This window comes from Cygnus atratus, chromosome 2, assembly GCF_013377495.2.
Source record: "Cygnus atratus isolate AKBS03 ecotype Queensland, Australia chromosome 2, CAtr_DNAZoo_HiC_assembly, whole genome shotgun sequence".
NCBI lineage: Eukaryota > Metazoa > Chordata > Aves > Anseriformes > Anatidae > Cygnus > Cygnus atratus.
The window spans coordinates 20337560-20355226 of NC_066363.1; the positions used below are offsets into that span (position 1 = coordinate 20337560).

General features: G+C 36.2%; 1 protein-coding gene across 1 annotated transcript in view; it reads right to left on the reverse strand.

Moving 5' to 3' along the window:
• PLXDC2 (plexin domain containing 2) overlaps positions 1–17667 on the reverse strand; it is a 269462-nt gene that overhangs the window by 62766 nt on the left and 189029 nt on the right. Inside the window, exons 5-6 of the mRNA XM_035545164.2 lie at positions 5432–5554; positions 2325–2443 (exon numbers count right to left, since the gene is read on the reverse strand). Of these exons, the coding sequence (XP_035401057.1) occupies positions 2325–2443; positions 5432–5554 (242 nt within the window). The remainder of the gene's footprint in view (positions 1–2324; positions 2444–5431; positions 5555–17667) is intronic.

The following is a 17667-nucleotide window of genomic DNA, read 5'->3' on the forward strand; positions in this document are numbered from 1 at the left end:
ACAAGTGTCTCAGTTTTTTCTCCTCGGACAACTTGTGTCTGATCAGTGATCGGCAATTTTGTTCTGTTTTCCTCACTTAAGTGAAAAGCTAAGGAAATTTTAATAAACTAAGGTACACTGCAAATAATGTGGTCTTCTGGAAATCTCATTCTCCAAAGCCATTCTCTAAGCAATTCCTATTGGAATAGGTATAGTTGTAACACCCTGAGATTTCACAAAACCTTTTTGTCAAAATATTTGCAGAACACAAATACATAACTATTGTCACTTTTGAAAAGTTTCTTTGCATTGTGCAGGAGATTTAAAAGATTCAGCAGTGGAAAAAAAAAAAAAACACAAAACAACACAAATTACTACGTTTCTAAATTCCAATTCCTTCTGTTTCAAAATTAATGAAAAGGGCATTAATAACACTCCTCCCCAGAAAGCAGTGCAGCTCTGGAGGTAGATTCCAGTAGAAACAGTGAGACTAAGCAGCCCAGCCAGTGTTAGCATAGAATTTGCTAGGTTTATCCATAGATCACATGACCTAACTGCATGCAAACTGCATGCAACTTACATGAAATTAATGAGGTGGCCCATCTCTTTCTGTCCTCCTAAATGAATAACATTTTCCATGGCCTGGCATTCCACATCTTCATTTACATTTATGCAAAATGAACACAAGATACTATCAATTTACAGGAATAGCTTATATCACCCATTTTAGATTCATTTTGTAGAGGGCTGGTCAGTGGCAGAAAGGGCCTAGTATCTGATAACTAAGAACAGCATTTTTCTGATGTCACTATTTTCACGTCAGAATTCATATATAGTTATTAGCAAATTTATCTTAAAATTGAAAATTGATGTAGTGTCACTCCCCACTTCTCTGGGCCTCAAAGGCAGGACCTTTTCTGTAGTCATTTATATATATATATTAATATATTAATATTAATTATATATAGAGAGAATCATAGAATCATACATTTCCCTTTACAAAGGTTTCAAGAACAGGAGATAAAAATCCTTTGTGCACAGTCATTTGATAATGTACAGGCTCCATTGTAGTAACCAGAAAAAGGTTTTTCTGAAGCTGGAATCAAAATTTTAATAAAGTGCATTTCCATAGATTAAGACTACTAGCCTGTACATAACATTCAGAAACAATCTTAGAGCCAGAGAAGACCTTGCATCAGCACATCTTTTATAAGATAAGGGAAGCCAGAAACATGGACATACCAGAAGTTACTGTATTATTTCTGTAGACACAAGAAAGAGTATTCTGCAGCAATCCTGTTTTCAAGGTGAAAATACATTTATCTTAAGGTATGAGTGCTGCTAGTAGAATAACCCAGACCCCCACTAGTTTTTTAATGAAAGGGAGAGTACTACTGCTTCATTCAGGTGTATGGCTTTGACAAAGGTATGAAAATCGAGCCTGAAGGCACACAGCCCATGTGCGGTAGATAGAGAAGAAAACCCAGATTTCCTTAAGTCTGGAAAATGTCAGTGATAAAATATATCACTGATAACAATTATTTATCTAAGGAGAATGACAAAGAGATGTACACATTCAAGAGAAAGTCACACTCTCCAGGCCAAACTGAGATTGAAATAAAGCAGAAAATGAAAGAAAGTTGTTTCCCGTCCCTGTGGACTTGAGTTTATCTACCTTTTGATGCTCATTTGCATGAAAATGACCCGGAGGTATAGCCTCAGCAGTAGTCTAGCAACAAGAAAAAAGGTTCATCTAAAGTAACGAAATAAACAAATTTTGAAAGATGGAAAATGCACAGGGTCCCAATAGGGACAGCAATATATTGGTGCTATGAAGACCAGCCAAATGACCTCATTCTAACCATTAGAGATACAGACATTTATTTTTTATTTAAAATATAGACTTTGAAATACTTCAGTTGCCAAGAAATGGAAGACACAGAAGCAAGGTAACCTTTAATATTAACCATTGATGCTAGAGTCTTTTTAAATAGGCTCAAATTAGATAAACTAATTGAGCAAATTGCCCTTCCTTTCAAAGTCAAAGAGAATTTACTAAACAGTCAAGAATTTACTAAACAATCAACACTTACAACCATCCAAAAAAGGCCAGCTGAAGTCTAGCAGTACATATTTGAGACATGTTGATGGTTTTCAAGTCCATGACATGAACATCACTTTCACAATAAAATGTCATTTTCAGCAAAATAGGGACCTTATAAGCAATCTGTGAAAATAGTCTTATACAGCTCAACTTTCAAAATACCTGCCAAAAATGGAGGGAAATTCCTGACAAGTATAAAGTGATTTGTCTACTTAAATGACAACTTTCAGACCCAACTTACTTCTTTGTAGCCGAAAATGATACGCCCATCATTGAGAAGGGTGGCCTGAAAAGTGAAACTGCCCAGGTTGTAATTATCCTGCAGATGGACATGGTCCCACTGGACAACTAGTGCTGTGCCTGTGAACCCCAGAGTGGGGGTAGAGAGGCAAAGGGAAGAAAAAATGTGAGAAAAATATTAACTGACTGTAGGAAAAGTACTTAACTGCAGTTACTTGAAACAAAAACAGTGATTTGTCTCTTTCAGCAACTTTCAGCCCAGCATCTTGAAGTGCTAAAAACATTACACACACATGTTGCTGTTGAAATCTTCTTAAAGGTAGACATCACAGTGCCCAAATAACTACCTCAACTACTCACACAAAAATCTGCTAAAGCAGGAGGAGTCAGGTCACTTGTTTGGAGTTGCACAAAAAGTCAACGATCACTAAAGGTAGAATCCGGCATTCACAGGTGTGCTGCTGCAACCACTGCTCTGCAGTGGCTTTTCTTACACTATATATATATATATATATAAATATATAAACACACACATATATACAACCTGATGGCTTTGAAAGGTGAAGTGTTAATAGCTTTGTCTGTCTTGTGAAAGTTATTATTTGAGGAATTCAGATTCTTCCATTAACTACACATTAATATAAATAGCATTAATTTTTTTCTGCATGGTACAAGTCCTCACTGAGGTTCTGCAAGTTGAAAAAATATTAGACGCTTCCAATAAATAAATTTAGTTTAAATTAAAACTACTAAGAATTCATAGACGGGGTAAATATTGAGTCTGCTGTGCAGAGATTTAGTTGCAAGAGACTTGTTAATATTCATGGGACTTCTCTGGCTGAATATCCACTTACTGCACCAAAAATGTACCCCAAGTGACTTGCATACCCTATGAGCATGTTTTACAGATGTTGAGGATTACAGACACATTCAGGCAGTTTGGCTGAAAGACACTTATCACAAAAACTGTGTTTACTGAAAATGTCTTTTTCGTCTCTAGGACTATATCCCTTCCCCAACATACTTCTTTCTTTGGCATTAATGGTAGTTATGTGCTTTGATTCACAGCACTTTAATTTCATTTCTTGTTGGAGTGTTCACGGTGGGTCAGTATGCTTCTAGCTCAATGCATTTTTGATACATCCTTGAAATATCTTTTGTCACAGATATTCAGTTATTCTTATTAGCATATCTTGTCAGGGGATGTCACAGAACTATAAGCATGCAGATTTTTGGTACATACTGCAGTAAGTCTGTTGCATCATTGGACCACATGTCTTTCATAAGTATAGTATATGCTCATTAATTTTGCACACGGTGCATTTTTCCTTATTTGACTACATTTATTAACTGTTTTCTGAATATTTAGTTGATTATATTAAATTTCATTTTAAAGAAATTTAAAGACTTTTACAATTATTGTTGGAAAAATAACCAGAAACTTTTATAGTCAGTCCCTAAGTGCATCTCAGAATCCCAAACTAAAGGTGACGTCAGCTACTTCCAAAACACTACCTCCTCATTCCCAGGACTCTTTGTGTAGGTTTGAGTGGAGGTTTCTTGCAATTAGCTCCGTGATTAAGACTTGAATGGGTCACCACACTATGTGCTTGCCCACTACAGATGCAGCTCTAAACTTGCTGGGGGATAAGACAGGGATGAAAAAGAAATAAGGAGCTGAAGATACAATTCATTCAGTTGCTTTTTGTTTGGGGTAAGGTAGCAAATTCTTTGTCCTAAAGTACATGGGGTCCAACAGATCATCATGCCCTATGGATGAGGAGGGATGCAAAATCTCCCCCCCCCACCCGAAAAAAAAAAATTCAACTTTGTCATGAAAGTGATGCGATACAGGCTAATAAACCTGATATGAAAGAGTGGAAGTCAAGAATACAGTGAAAATTAGCAGTGACTTTCCCAGAGCACTCAGATTCTTTCAGTAAAGATGACAAATCTCAGGCCATAATGTCAGGTAATATATTAAATGAAAATAATCATTTTTTCTGTATGAAAATTCCCTATGTGAGCAGGAGGATTTTCTCATGTAACTCTATTGAATTCTTAACAAACAAATGCTGCAAGTAATGACTAGATGGTAAGGAAAAGTTATGACTGGGTGCAAAAGTTATAAGATATAGTTTGATCGGTGATCTGAAACATAAAAATTTACATATCTGGTTGGAGATATGATAGAGATATTATTGGACATGCTCATTATTTTTGCTTAAATTCACTGAGTATGAGCATTCAAAGGATGGCACAGGCTTATCAAGGAAGATTAAAACAATCATAGATGTCAGGATTCAAAATTTCATAATTTCTAAATTTTAAATTCAAAATACGCAGTCACTGCCATTGCATTCAATCACTAAAGAGACTTTTGCAATTATGGTAGCAAATTATCGTCTCTTACCTGAGGTAAGGCAGCAGATGATATTTAATCACATCAGTTATATTTTCAAAGTATTGATTATAACTGAGTTTATGAAACAAATTCCCACAGATTTAAGGTCTTTGAAATATTTTATGGAGCTTCAAGTATAACACTGCAGTTTAACCTTTTAACCTTTCAGTTTTATTTATTTTTTTTTAACATGGGACTGTGGAGTACTCATGGTATAGATGAGCGTATTGGATTCCAGGCCTGGGACTCCATGCACACTTAGTCACTGACAGGTTTATTAACTTTATACCTGCCCTACTCCTGTGTATTTTTGGTCTTGCATTCCACGAAGGACATTTATTTCCATTTTAGCCAGTACATCGACAATATATATATATTTTCAAGTTCAAAAGAACTTGCACTTTTATAGAAGATAGATTTGTACTTTTAAAATTGGTAAAATAAATTCTTAGTTTGAGTTTATGTACTTTAACATATAGAAGGGATCTACTCAATTAGGAAAAAACATTCATGACCCTTTAACTGTGTTCTAAATTAAGAAAGGTTTATGGATGTCTAGGAACATTCTTTATACAGTTTGTGAGTTAAAAAAAAAAAAAGATATTTAAAAAAATCTTCAATTTTTCTTTCAAAAATAATTATTTAGGAAAATATGAAGAACCAAGGGACACCAACACATTTATTTATGAAGGACTACTACATACCATTATCAAAGTATCTGACTGTTGAATTTCTTGACACACTGGGGTCAAAATTTGCCATTAAGGGTGCAATGTATTGTGTAGCTGTTAACATTCGATGCACAACTTCTCCAGTATATATGAAACCTACAATAAAGAAAAAATATTGAGACCATTTCAGTAACTTCCGGAAAGATTTAATAGAATGGCAGGTTTAACTAGGCATTGCCAGAGCAGTAAAGGGTCATCTGAGAGAAATTAATCCCACCACCAGTTTTATAGTGAGCTAGAATTGCAGGAAGATATCTGTGAAGGCTGCCAGAAGTACAGGATCCAAGATGAACAATGGAACAATTAGTTCAAGAAGCCAGTTTTCATACAGAGAGAGAAACAGACCCAAGGAAGAACAATTCTAGTTAAGGACAAAATGCAGATGGCATTATCAAAATGAACCATTTAACAACTTGCATATTCCAGTGTTTTCCATCCTTTCCAGCAACCTGTCTTTTTGCCATTCATTTATTTATTGCAAAACATTACCTCTTCAGGAATTAGGCTAACCCTTCTTAATATTTGTAGAGACACAGATTAAGAGACCATTTCATACAACAAGAGGTGACAACCTTTAAAAAAAAAAAAAAATCAGATGAAGAGTGGAAAAGGTAGTTCTTTTTCTTTTTTTCATTATTATAAGGCAAGACACTATTCTGGTACATTCTTTGCAGTGTCAGATCTCATTAGTTTATCCTATTTACCCACAAATCCACAACAGTCTTCAGATTAATAGTGTGTCATGTGCTGCTTCCATCAGCAGTGCTCACTCAAAAGCTCTTACTAGTTTGGCACAAGAGTTCTTTGAAGAACAGTCACCTGCATATTTTAATGGCAGGAAAACCCTGCCATTTTATACAATTTGTGGTCTACATATAAACCTGCATTGCTTAGGCTTGCCAACTCCAACTAACTAGAGGGACTAACTTCTTTAAATGAAGAAGTTAGAGCCTGACTAGAGCCTGACTTAAAAACTTCCATTACTCTGTAGTAAATCTTAAGTTCTGTTTTAGCCTCTGCCTTGCTGGTCAAATCTGACAAACTTTAAGTTGATCAGAGCTACAGATAGAACTTCAAAATTAAACTTTGCATATTGCATCTTATCAGCTCTTAAACCAGATGGTGTTGAGCTGCTTGCTTTACCTCCTTCTATTGATTGAATGAATTGTATTCAAACAGCAGATACCATAACAAAAACAAAAATATTCAAGTCGTCTGAACATTTTTGAACAAAATAAATATATTTGGAAAATGTTTCATAGAAATTCAGAAATTTCAGAAATTCAGTGCATAGAAATTGCACTCACTGCAACACTATTTATGCTTGTGTTTTCTTTTCCTTCTTCAAATATGAGTCTCCTTTCCTCCATAACCCTTTTTACTGTGAAGCCCAAGAAGGTCTTTGTTCTAAAATTTAGTGTCATTGCAATACAACACATGTTGAAGAAGCATAAGAAATCTATTCCTTAAACATGATATTCCTTCTCTTATGAAATTCCAGAACTATGTGGTATACCTGGAATTACTCTTAAGGTAGAAATACCATTTTTTGTCACCTGCAGTTAATATATGTTATTTAAAAACTTCAATGTGCAACCCCACTTTCTTAATGAAAAGTTTCTTTTCTCAACTTTCTTTTCTCCACCCTAACCACTGGGAGGTGAAACTGACTTATTAAATGGTTTGCTTAGTATGATATAGGAAATCTCTGAGAGCAATTAAAAGCTTCTGGAGCGCTTTAGGCAGCCTTCTGCTCCCGTCCTCTCTTGAAACATTTTTCTAAATGCTTGCTACCTATTTATGGAACTAGTCCTGGAAGTGATGAGATGCTATAAACAAAAAAACAAACACAAAGATAGCACTTTGGAATAATTTTCCTGCATGGCTAGCAGTTAAGCTCAAGTACCATGCAGGCAACTCAAGTGGAAATGATAGGAACCCCAAGGAAAGCAGGCATGGAGAAAATACAATAAAGTATTCTTTTGAAAAAATTCTGCATTAGCAGTGTGATCACCTAGGCACCTACCTACCTTTGCTTCATTTAAATCACACCTACATATTCAAAGAACACGGTATTTTAATATCTGGCCACATCCTGGACAGCTGAATTAATTCCTAGAACTAAACTGCATTTTTTTCTTCTTAAGATTCTTTCAACTGAATACCTAAATACCAATTTTTCTCTTTTGCCAACTGATATGACAGAGAAACACCAATTAAAATATAAATCTATCCAAACATAATTGCAATTAATACATAAACTTTACTGCTCATTATTTTAGGATAGCCAACAGTCCTGTTATGTATTTTAACACACTCCAGGGTAGGTCTATAACCTTGAAACCATTCCTTAGTAATATTTGAAGGCAATGTAAACAAAAACTTTACAGCCATATCCATGTGTTACTACTAACCTTAATACTTCAGTACTTATTACTTGCACAGTGGTCCCATCTTTAGTTACAGTCTCCCTTTCATGTTTTCATCCCATTTACAGCATAAATGCCACCATTATAACTAATAGGGAGGCAGACACAATAGGAAAACAAAGGACTTGCTTGTGTTGGAACACATAACTAAGTAAATCGGTGCAGGTAATTAGTAACCAAACAGCGTATTTCCAAGTGTTTGCCGGATGCAGCTTTACTTTAGACAAAAATGGAAAGCAGGAGGTGGATGATAGCTGGGAAGCAGGCAGGCCTTGCATGAAGATCACTCTAATAAGAACTCCAGTCATGCATTGGAACAACTTGAAAAGAAACATAAAGTCACTTCAAATCATCCCAGAGATTCAAAGGCTGTAGCCACTGTTGAGCATGGACATTTTATCATTGCCACTACAATTTAAAGAAAGCAGCAAATGTAAAATTAACTTATTCCTGGACTTCCACAGAAAATTGGTTTATGTTATCTGTGACCTAATTTTCTGACAGTGGTAAATGCTTATGGTTGATTCATTTAGTCAAGGAAGAATATTTCAGACCTTCAATTTCCTGAACCACTTAACCTCTCCTTTGTGGGAGGAGTTGGTAGAGCTCTTTTCCAAACCTCTACAAATACTATACCTAGAAGCATAACATGCTTCCTAAATACTGGAATCAAAACATACAGAAAAGAGTGCTCAGAATATTTTAAGTTTTATACGTACATATACATCTATCAAAAACTAAGGATGAACTAATAATAAAGCCACCTGTAAATCAAAGAGGGTATATTCCTTGTCCTCATATTGTACAAATACACACAAAATCAGAGAAAAAAAATATATATATACAACTAATTAGCTATGTATGAAAGTATATTTTCTCTTGATGCAGGACCCTCAGTTAATTTAAAAATGCACTTCACATCTGCACCTCCTCTCTGAAATATGCTCTTTATCTGTTGCATTTTAACATAATCAACAGTAGACTTTCTTGGCTAAGGGAATTTTCTGGGAGATCTTTCGAGATCAAAAATGGAATGCACTGTTCTAAAAGAGCACAGTTATTTCAGCATCAGTTTTTGGGTTGACAGATTCATTTCTAACATTTCATTTACATTTAGGGATGACAAAACTGAGCTTTCCCATCACTTCTGTTGAATATACTAACCTGTCATTTCAGTGGCTCAAGTGGAATAACCCTGGATGCACATAATGATCTCAGGGCATAACTGATTAATGAAGTAATATGAAAATAAGATTACAACAATTTGCACATAAACTTTCTGTGGTTTCTTTTTCCTACTCCTAGCTGCACACAAAATCAGTATCACTTAGAACATTTTTGATAGCATTTGCCAAATGTGCAGAATAACAGAATATATGTTCAAAGCAGCACGGACAATGAAGCCTTTGAAGTTGCTATTGTGTGTCTATAAGGATATAATAAAACACAGGATATGCAGGCAACATACAAATGAAACATCTATATTGATAATTATCTTCTCCCTTCTAAGGCCCTACATGAACAAGTTACATAAACCAGAGCCTGCTTTAACGTATCTGACATCATGATAATCTGTTTCTTCACTTTAGCATCTAGCTGAATTAGAGCAAAAGCCCTATTATATTATAATTTTGTTCATGATTTAAAAAAATATATATAAAACAATTAGTCATATCTTTAAAGTCATACCTTATACTGAATACAGAGTATAAATGAATTATACATCTCTGTGCTTGTGATTAGTAGACTAAAGCTATTGCAACACTTCAGTTTTTACCTATTTGGTGAGCTGATCTTGCCTGCTGCCAGCTGCCCTCTCCCTCCCCTTCTTTAACAAAATAGGGGGAAAATTAAGATGAAAAAGCTCATTGGTTGAGATACAGACAGGGAGATCACATACTCATTGCTGCCTTGGGCAAAGCAGATTAGACTCAGGAAAAAATAATTTATTGTCGTTTGTAATAGGTTTGGATAGTGAGAAACAAAGACAAGTTAAAACAACACCTTCCCCCACCCTTTCCACATCACCCTTTTATTCCTAATTTTATTACCTTTCCCCTCCTCTCCTAAGTGCCATAGGGAAATGGCAGTTCATAACACTTCATCTTTCTCAATCCTTCCTCCGCACACTTCTCTCCTGCTTTGGTGTTAGTCTTAACCATGGCCTGTAGCCCTTCAGGATAATCCTGCTCCAGCGTGGGTCCTATCCACAGGTGGCAGTTCTGTCAGGGCATATCCACCTGTTCCAGCATGGAGTTCTTTACAGGCTACAGTGTTGGTACCTGCTCTGGCCTGATCTCATACACAGGCTGCAAAGGAATCTGCTTTGGTGCCTGGAGCACCTTCTCCCACTCCTTCTCTGACCCTGGAGTTCACAAGGCCATTCTGACTCTTCTTCCCTTACTCCTCTCTCCCTCTGCAGCATTTCTCACCCTTTCTTAGAATGTTTTCCCAGTGGTCTCACCAGCTTTGCTGATGGGCTCAGCTGTGTGCTGAAGTAGGGCTGCTGGAGCTGGCTAGAAGCAGCTGTGTCCAACGTCGGGCAGCCCCTCACCTCCTTCCACAGAAGTTACCCCTGCAGCCCCCCTGCTACTGAAACCTTGTCATGGACACCTGACACAGCCTAATACCTAAACTAATATTTGACTTATTTTACATATCACTTAATCTATATTTTATTTTACATATCACCTATTTTACTAAATATGCAATGTTTTATCTGAATGAATGAAACTTCTAGTTTTTTTTTTTTTTAGATTGCTGATTTTGTAGTAGAGGATAGGTGGAAGGTTGCAGCTGAAGCAGAACACTTAATGTACCACGGTCTTATACTCAGCAATTGTTAGCTCCATCCTAGGTCAGGGGTTTCCCACTTTATACCTTTTCTGTTTCAAAAAGGGGAAAAATGTTCTGGCGAAAAGAAAACGTTCTGGGGAAACAGAGTGATTGCATCTGCAGAAAAATAAAATAAAAGATGGTAACAGCAATGAAATAAGCTGATGTGGAATTACTCCTTGAAATAGCCATGACATTGCTCTCATAAAAAGGCTATAAAACTGCTTGTTCTACAAAATGATCTCTACTGGAAATAAGAATGTGAAACAATACTTTTTTTTTTTTTTTAACCTGAAATACCAAACAATGAGCTTATCAAGAAGAGGAATGCTCTAAAGCATTTTGTATATCTATCAATAAACAGTTTGACACAGGCATCAGAAAAACAACAACAACAACAAAACCCTATAACTTTCTTTCCCTTCTTTCCATAGAGCTTGACCAAATGTCAGCTAAGTTCAACCAAACCTTCATAAACAAAATCTACTTAAAAGGTATTTTTGCCATGATGGTATGTGTTGGCTAATGTACCTTTTATACAGCAGCATTCATAATTCCATTACAGATATGAATATCAGTTTTAAAATCTAAAAAACCTGATGTGTTTTAAAGGAAAATGACTGTTCCCCTTCCACATTAGCTGACATTATCTGAACCATGTCAGAAAATCCCTAGAAAAGGCGCTTTTATTTTTTTGCCATACAATGTGGCTGAAGATGTTGACTCAAAGGGAACTGAAAGACATATGATATACATTTTTCTTGAGAGGTAGCTTAATAACAGATCAGAAAAGTGAAAGGATGATACTGGGAGCTTAAAAATAATTGAAAATGTATGCATTAAATAAAAAAAAAGAAAAGAAAAACAAAAATAAGAATGATGCAGGAACCTGGAGCTCCAAACAAATTATAGTTTTTTCCTTTCTTACAAAAGGAAGATCTAACCATCTCATTTAAAATACTAAATGAAAGAAAATTAAAAATAAGAAATGACTGTTTTTAAAAAATAAAAACCAACCAGTTCATTTTCTTATCAGGCAGCTAATGTTAAGTAAAAGCATATGTTAAAAGCCTTAGTAATACAACAAACTGTGGTTACTTAGCTGGAAAACAAAGAGTCTGCCAGCAGTTGATGAACAATGAAAGGTTTTGCATGAGAGAGACTGTCACTGGGTGAAGGCAGAGCTGCCATTCGAGCATACAGCTCAGTGTGGGTTTATGTGAGTGCCCTCACAGCATATAAACTAGAAGGGAAATAGCAGAGCAGCTTCCAAAAAAGAGGAACCAGAATAAAATGGTTTCCCTAAGACACTAGGCTTCAACCCAGATCACCCAAGGCAAAGCCTTGATTTTAGCTTGTATATTCAAATATGCAATAAGCTTAACAGAGATGTAATAACACACTTATACCACAGTGAAATGTTTTGCTACACAGTGGAACTATTTCTTTCATTTCTCCCTGTTCGTTTTCTTTTTTAAATAGGGTGAGAGTACACAACTTCTACTGCTCATTTGCCTCCAAATTCCTCTGAAAACTATTTGTGCAGCCAAGAGAGAAAACTGCAGAGGAGCTGGCAGGAGCTTCCTGATTCTCTGGCCACTTTTGCTCTTGTCCAAGCATAATTAAAGCCTTCTGAGGTGATCTGTCTTGGGTGGTGTCTCCTATCACCGTGAAGCTACCTCATGGGTAGTGGTACCTCTACTTCCTCTTTACCAACTTAGATGAAGAACACTGAATATTTTTGATGGAAATCAGTCAGCACAAGTACAGTACCATATAGACTAGTATTTACCACAATTGTCATAACTTTACTCCCCAGCCTAGCAATTACATATCGCTTAAAGACTGACATCGAACTGGATGTGTTATCTACCTCATCTGAGGATCTACTTCCTCATCTATGATGGAGGAAATACTAGGAAAGAAAAGATAAAAGACTTACCTTGGGCCTATTAAAAACAAAACAAACAAAAAACCAAAAACCATTGCACTCAGATGTGGAGCCAAAAAACTCTTTCATGCCTGGCTTCCTGTCAAGCAGAGTTGGACATCACTGATCAAGACAAGGAAAAGCTGCTCAAAACTTAATGGGGAAAAAAAACCCTAAAACTAAAATTGGTTCACATGCCATCTTGAAGTCGTCAGCTGCTAGAGTTACTATCTTGCCAAAGAAAACAAATGGGAAAGTGGATCAAAAATTCTCCCAGTGAGTTTTCCAATTCACTGACTATGATCATTAGTAGTGCATTCATTTTTCTTGTTAAATTACTATTTGCCAGGGCAGTGGGAAAAATAGACCAGAGATAGGCACTGGGAAGTAGGACATGAGAGTTTATAATAAATATCCTGTAAGACTGAGTTTCTAGTAGTAGTTTAAGAAGGTAAAATAATTCTCACACCGAGCACATTCTCAGTCAAATATTATTGCATTTAATGATATCCAGCAAAATCTCAGCCCGTATATATGAGATTGTCTGCAATACCATGTGGGTATTTTCTGGATATTCACACTTATAAACAGAAAGCAGAAGATAAATTAAATACGTAAAACATTGTTACTGCTTTTTAGATAGGAATCCCAATTTTAGGTAGAGAAATGAGTTAGTAAAACATACTTACACCCTCTGTAAAGGGTACCGGAGTACTGTAATAGACAAGGGCAGGAAGGATACTGCAGCCTCTGCCCTCAGGGCCATCTGATGATGTGTGTGCCCTGTGTCATATGCAGCCTAGCTCAAATCACTGCAGTACCTTAGTCCAAACCTATTAGTGACACCGTCTCACAGACGTCCCATCTAAGGTTTCTTTTATTTGCAAGTCACATTCCTATATGTGTAAAGAGAAAACCACAAACTAAACTCAAACCCATAACATCTTTCACTACATGAACAGGTATTCCTTAATGCCCTTTCTCTGTAGTAAGATGCTAGAGAACACAGAGATCATCTGGTAAAGCTATGGCCTCACCTGCCATCAGCACAAACAACCAAGTTTTCCACAGTAGGAATGTCAGAAAATTTTAGAAGTGTTGTTTTAGGAAAAAAAAAAAATCAGATGAGATTGGTATAAGGTACAGAACACCAGCATAACTCAAGAAGTTATGCATTTATGTTTTCAAAGTATCAGTGAAGTCCAAATTCTTCTACCACTAGAAAATGCCACCTTTTAAGCAAATGATTCTCTTCAGTCATTCACCAGTATTTATATTCCCCTTTCAAAAGATTTTTATATACAAAGCTTTATTAAAAATTATCACCTAATAAAATTCTGATATCTTTTTATTCATTAGCCATTCAGGAAAACTCATTTCAAACTTGCAGCACACGAAACAACTAATTTGCAAAAACCTTTCCCCTGTTCAAATAAGAGAATAAATTATGTTTTGTGCCACATGTAAATGAGACTATAAAAAACAGACTCTTCCTACAAAGGACTCTTTCATACACATTAGCACCTCTTCATGCTCATATCTTAAAAAAAAAAAAAGTTTCAAGTAACAGGGAAAATTTCAGCCCTTTTGTTGCAGCTACTCTTCTCTAGAGCAATAAAACATTACTACGTAAGATGCATATTCTTATGAGGTTAGGAGACATATGTTTAGATGTGAAATACTTATTACATCAGCTTAATTCCATTCCTTTACCTAATTTGCCTTAGTGCAATTATAACCAACATCATAGAATTGAGCTGAGAATAACCAGACCAGGTTCCTTACCAGAAAAAAATGGTATTTGAGGTTTATAAACCACTATAATTCTCTTAATTTACCTTGTCAGTAGAGTTATTATTATTATTTTTAATGCATTTCAACATATATTTTCAAAATATTTTTCATTTATTTATGATCATATCTGGAAAAGATCAGAGCTACGAGTTTTCTCTTTGGATGAAAGCCCAGTAGGACACTTTTTGGTAATTATTTTAATTGGAGCTGCTGAGAATAACTTTGAAATTTTGACATGTATTTTATTTTTAGGATGATTTTGTTGTCCAACTGGCTTTTTCTGACATATTACTTATTTTTTGTCTTACCTTTTTTCTCTTCAGCAGTAACAGTAAAAACTTGATGAATCTATTCTTGTTGCTGAAATTACACCACAAAAGGACTCAGAAGACACTTTTATATTCAATGGAAAAATGGCGAGATTGGGAAAATAAAATGTATCAGGAATGTTGTTGCTCACATATCTATTTGGTGAACATGACAAATATTGCATGGATGTTTAAAGCATAGCCCACAAAACTCTGCACTGCACATTTTTCAGATACAGTAAAATGTGTTTTCTCTGTGCTTTTCATGATATTTTTCCATCACTATTTCACGATGAAGCAAATTCAAGAATATGTTATGCTTTTAAGTCTCTGAAATATACTGGAATGATGATTTCTAGAAACAGTGTAATATACTTTCACACCCTGTCCTATAACCACATTAGTATTTCTTTGATACTTCACTCAAGTAAGCTTTAAGTAATGTCATTTATCCCCAAATGGCTAATTTATTGTTATGTGTGTGGAAGAATGTTATCGTCACTGTAATTGCACTAAGATTACAGTGTAATTAAACAAAAGGATAACAGCAACTCCATATCCCTCAGACAATCCATGAAAGTTAAATACCTTAATGGGCTTACTAGATCAGTTTAAAAATGAACCAGTCTCATGCTATTTTTATAGTTTCTTGCAGCCTTCTGGGGAAAATGAATTAAAAACAGATTATATGTATTTTTTGGCTTTGCTTTTGCTTGACTAGATTGAATGCACCAATCCATTTCTCCTTTCAGCCTGAAAAGTGGGCCATCTGAAAGCTAAACCTCAGAAGGCATAAGTATAACACTGTTTCTTAATTGCTTAACCTTACAAGGACTTCTTGTGTGTCTTTGCATGAGAGAAAAAAGAAAAGCTAGCCAGAATCTTCATACTCTTGGCTCTATGTCTGTGTTATCTTATGTAGATATTTAAAGTCCAGATTGGTTTTTCACCATTTTTTTTTCCTGCTGCTTTGTTAATACTGAAAGCATTATCTGGAAAAATTGAGAATGTGTAATGTATGTCACTGCCAATAATTTTCTCAGCTTGTTGTAGTTTCCCATCTACTCATGGCTGTTGCAAAAAGTATATGATCTGGTGGAATGTAACCCATTCTGATGAATATCCCATTCAATTCAGCAAAGGGATTTAGAGGATTATGTATTATGAAACTCTTCCAGTAAAGGTTTCTCTTCTGACACGCCACATGATATTCCTTGTCAGGAGGTTGTTAGATATCACTAGGAGCAGAAGAGCAAGATGAGCACTTGTAAATAAGGACACTACGGGGGACTTAAGCAACCCTCAAAATTAACTGTAACTGACGCATCTGTTTGCATATTTTTAATGACTCAAACCATGAATGCTTTCCCGTTCAGGAGAAACAAACTCAAAGGTTACTCAGAGTCTAACGCCTTGTATCAGTTCCTGTCTGATCAGGCACATACTTCCCCAGAGAAAATTATTGGAGAGAGGCATGAAATACAGTATCTACTCAGTGAGATACTGCCATGCGATAGCTCCCAAGTGCCTCTCAGCTCTAGCCAAACAAAGACCAGTGCCGTTCCTAGACAGGCCGGAACCAGAGAAAAGAGTTTGGCAGGAGGATTATCTTGCTTAGGCCGAATATCTTAGCAGCTGTGTCATTGCAGTAACCTTGGTGTTACATAATTTTAGGATGAAGCTTGAATAGAGCTGTTGGGGAGAAATCTAATTTTGCACTCTATTTCTGTTATACATCTCCTTCACCGATTGGGTAAAACATTTTCATGCCTGCACAGATGTCATTAATAAAATGTTTGGATGGAACTACTAGGGAAAGTGGTATTTTAACATTGTGAAACATTAAAAAAAAAAAAAAAAGTTAATTATTGAATCAAACTGTTGTAGTAGCAAACTTGAAAGTACAGAAATTTTCTTTTCTTGCTTTGTCTCTCTCCTCCCATACTACCACTCCCCACCAATCCCATATCCCCACTCCCCACCATAGCTACATGCTCTCTGCTTCATTGTTTGTCCACCACATTTGTTTGTGCTGGACACAGGGTTTAAAGATGGGAGGCAGTATGAGCTTGCCTCAGACAGGACTACTTAGCAGTTAATAGAGCTCAAAATGAGAAGATAGAGGCTGATAGAGACATTCTCTGTTCCAGAGGCTGGAACACAGATGTTCATCCATGACTTGGGCTTCAGGAGTGCAAGTCCACGTGTGCCTGTTCAGAAAGCAGTTCTTGGTCATATCTGTTTCACAGTTAAAGTTTGGGAGTACAAAGACGTATCACCATGGTCTCTGATTGCACTTTGAATCCCCTCTCTGAGAGGATTCTTCCAATGTAGCCATTGTGATGGAATACCATATGGCTCTGACCCTTTCCATGACTTTGCCTTGGTGATAAGAACTGGATGTACCATTTGTCAGATCTCCCTGGGCATTTTTTCTCCCCTCTTCGTGAACTTTTGCCAACACGACTGTGTTGGGGGAGGTAATGCTTTGGATGACAATCTCTATCAAACCAAACCAAAAACAAAAAGCATTTTCAACAAAGATCAGTTCACTGGTCTAATTCTGACTACAGTCAGAAGGAGGGGCTGGTGGACAAAGGGAAACCAATACTCAGCCAGAACAGTAACAGATATACCATGTGCTGAAGAAGCAGCCACCAATCTTGGGCTCATCCTTTCTTTCCCTCCTTCCCCCATTCATTGTTTCACTATCATTTTGACCTATACTCTTCAGCTGTGGAGTGCATCTGTGAAAACATTTGGCTTAGAGTAACACAAGCAGAACAAAAGAGAAAACAAACAAAAATCTAAGTGGGTAAAAACTATAATATCTTAGAATATATTATATATGAAGGATGCACATGCTAGGATGGGTAGCCTGTATGTGGATCTTTGGACACTTCATTGTATACT